Source organism: Teleopsis dalmanni, chromosome X (genome assembly GCF_002237135.1).
Source record: "Teleopsis dalmanni isolate 2A chromosome X, ASM223713v2, whole genome shotgun sequence".
Lineage (NCBI taxonomy): Eukaryota > Metazoa > Arthropoda > Insecta > Diptera > Diopsidae > Teleopsis > Teleopsis dalmanni.
In genome coordinates this window covers 11,805,657-11,808,362 of record NC_051848.1, presented here as the reverse complement: position 1 = coordinate 11,808,362, position 2,706 = coordinate 11,805,657, and the positions used below count along the sequence as shown (strand labels likewise).

General features: G+C 33.3%; 1 protein-coding gene across 1 annotated transcript; it reads left to right on the top strand.

The window, feature by feature from the left end:
* Positions 1 to 2,004: 2,004 nt before the first annotated feature.
* LOC119688180 (putative eggshell protein) lies at positions 2,005 to 2,706 on the top strand. The gene has a single exon (XM_038102864.1). The coding sequence runs from the start codon at positions 2,005 to 2,007 to the stop codon at positions 2,704 to 2,706; it is 702 nt and encodes a 233-aa protein (XP_037958792.1).

Here is a 2,706-nt window from a genome sequence, read left to right as displayed (position 1 = left end):
AAATATTAATTTTTTATGATTTAACGAAGAACACATTAAGAATTATGACAGTAATCCTAAGAGGACATTATAGGTAGAACACAACCCCAAATAAACTACGGATGCGACTGCGTCTGATATATATACAAAAAAAACACATAACTTCTAACGATAAATTTAGGCTCAATTATATAAAACATGTACTTTTATTTATTAAAAAAAAAGACAGAGAATCAGTCGAATAACATGAAGGGATTATAATAGATCTTAACATTGTAGAGCTGTATGTTTCAATAAATGTTATAATAATTGCATTTGAATATACCGGTTATTCTGTATGCTTACCTTAATATATTTAATAAATATATTTATTAATTGAAATAAAATATGTTGTTATTTATTCATATCATCATTTCTCTCAGATTTATTTGGTTAAGATAAATCAGGAGAGTCCCAATTGACAATCCAAAAATGGAATCAAAAATGAAAAATGGAAGTAGCCAGTCACTTATACAAAGGTACAACTACTTTTGAATAAAGCACCTACATGTTGAAGTCTAGTTCAAGTTAAAGCGGGTATTACACATCAGACTTGGACAAACTGTTGCGTCCAATGTGTAATAGCAACATTTACAGGTATGACGAAAAGTCGGATGGAAATCAAAATATTTTGATTTACGTCCTACTTGCTCGTGTTTTTTTCGTATACAATCGGATTTTTTTTGTGTTACATGCATACATACATGCCTTCTATTTTAAGGGATGGAAGCGAAAACATGACTTAAATGAATGCATTATTTTATTTTGTAGTATATTTGTGGTTTTTTTTGGCGGGACGTATTCAAAATAATGTCAACTTTGTCGGATGTGTAATAGCAAGGGACGTCGCACAAGTTTCACAACCAAGTCCGATGTGCAATACCCGCTTACTTCGGTAAAATGACGACCGAATTTATATTGCCTGTAGGTCTCATAACAACGCACGAGCTCTATTGTTAGTATTATAGAACAGGCATAATTTAGATGTTAGGGATACTATGCAACAGATTGTTAAATGAAGCAACCTGGTATTTGATTTTGATCCAATCTTCTTTTTAAGATTGGATTGGATCTGCATTAATAAACAACGCAGATAATCTGCTGACCTTACTTTAGAAAAAAAATAGACAAAATCTATTGTAGTTGTAATGGAGAGGCACAATCTGCGAGGCGCTCTCTAAAGCACGCTGGCACAACCTGACGTAGTTCAATAACATCCTAAATATTTTTGTAATCGGTAATTCTATAACTTAAACAATAATGGAAAATATCTGGCATAGCTACGATGGGAGATATGTGATATTCTATATCCCGGTGTTAAACATTTAACACATCTGTTTTAATGTAATTTTGAAATTGTTCTAAAGGTTTTAATCTCAAAATAGGGCTCAATGGCACCTCTACCTTTTTTATAAGAGAAAAGATATTTCTTACCGTCTCTACTTCTAAGTAATGAAAAGTATTTGATGCATCTTCTGTTGTGGGTTACAAATTTTAAAATTTGAAAATAAGAAAACTTTCATTTTCAATAAACCTTTTCTGTCTGTAATATAATATTGTAATATTTTATTAATATAAAATTTTATCTTGTCATTAAATCTTCGGCAATGGAAAAACAAGTCCATGGAATTCTCATACTTAAACACTTCACTTTTACTCGTTCTCTCCTATTTGGCTGCTCAGCAGCGAATTTTGTTGGCAAACATTGGATTTGCATAATTTTCACTCTGCGCCAGTTTCTGTCCAAAGACCCTTGGCTTTGTCAATATTGCACACGAAATTGCAAATTACTACACATTGCCCTGCAAAAAAACTAATGCCCATTCAAGCATAAGATTTGCTTTGCAGACATTTTCATAATCACACCAGAAAAGCAATGGATAAACATTGGTACCGCATTGTAACCGCGTCTGATAGTTATATTTGCGGTCAATGGGAAATTATATAAAAGCGAAATATTTTGGAGGTGCAAATTAGTCGAGAAGTATGCACCATCAATTGAGATTGTTGTTGATTGTAGCGCTGCTCATATCTTGCGTAGCTGGTAAGAAGAAGGAAGAGTCGTCGGAAGGCGAGAAGGAGAGTGGTGAAAAGTACGGTGAAGAAGATTATAAGGAGAAAGAGCACAAAGGTGATAAGGGACACAAAAAGCACTCAGAATGGGAGTTGGATGAAAAGAAGCATCATGAAGAGGAAGATCATAAACATTACTATGATGATCATGGAGATGACAAGAAACATGACTATAATGAGAAGGATGAACATGGAGAACATAAAGAACATGGTGAACACAAAAAAGGTGGAAAGCATCATCATAAGAAAAATCATAAAAAAGGTCATAAGGAAATGGAGTATCATAAGAAATTCAATAAGGATGAATATTATAAAGAGAAAAAATTCTACGATGACGAAGATAAAGGTGGACATCATAAAAAGTATGGCAAGGAGCACAAACACCATGCAAATGAAGAAGGTGAAAAGAAGCATGGAGAAAATTATGAGGCTGGAAAGAAAAAATCAGAAAAGAAACATAAAGGGCACTATAAGAAAGGACATCATGATGAAGACCATAAAAAATTCAAAAAGGAGTATAAACATGGCGACCATCACGAAGAACATGAGAGCTATGGTAAAAAGGGCAAAAAATCCGGCGGTAGCAAGCATGGACATAAAAAAGGTGATCATTGA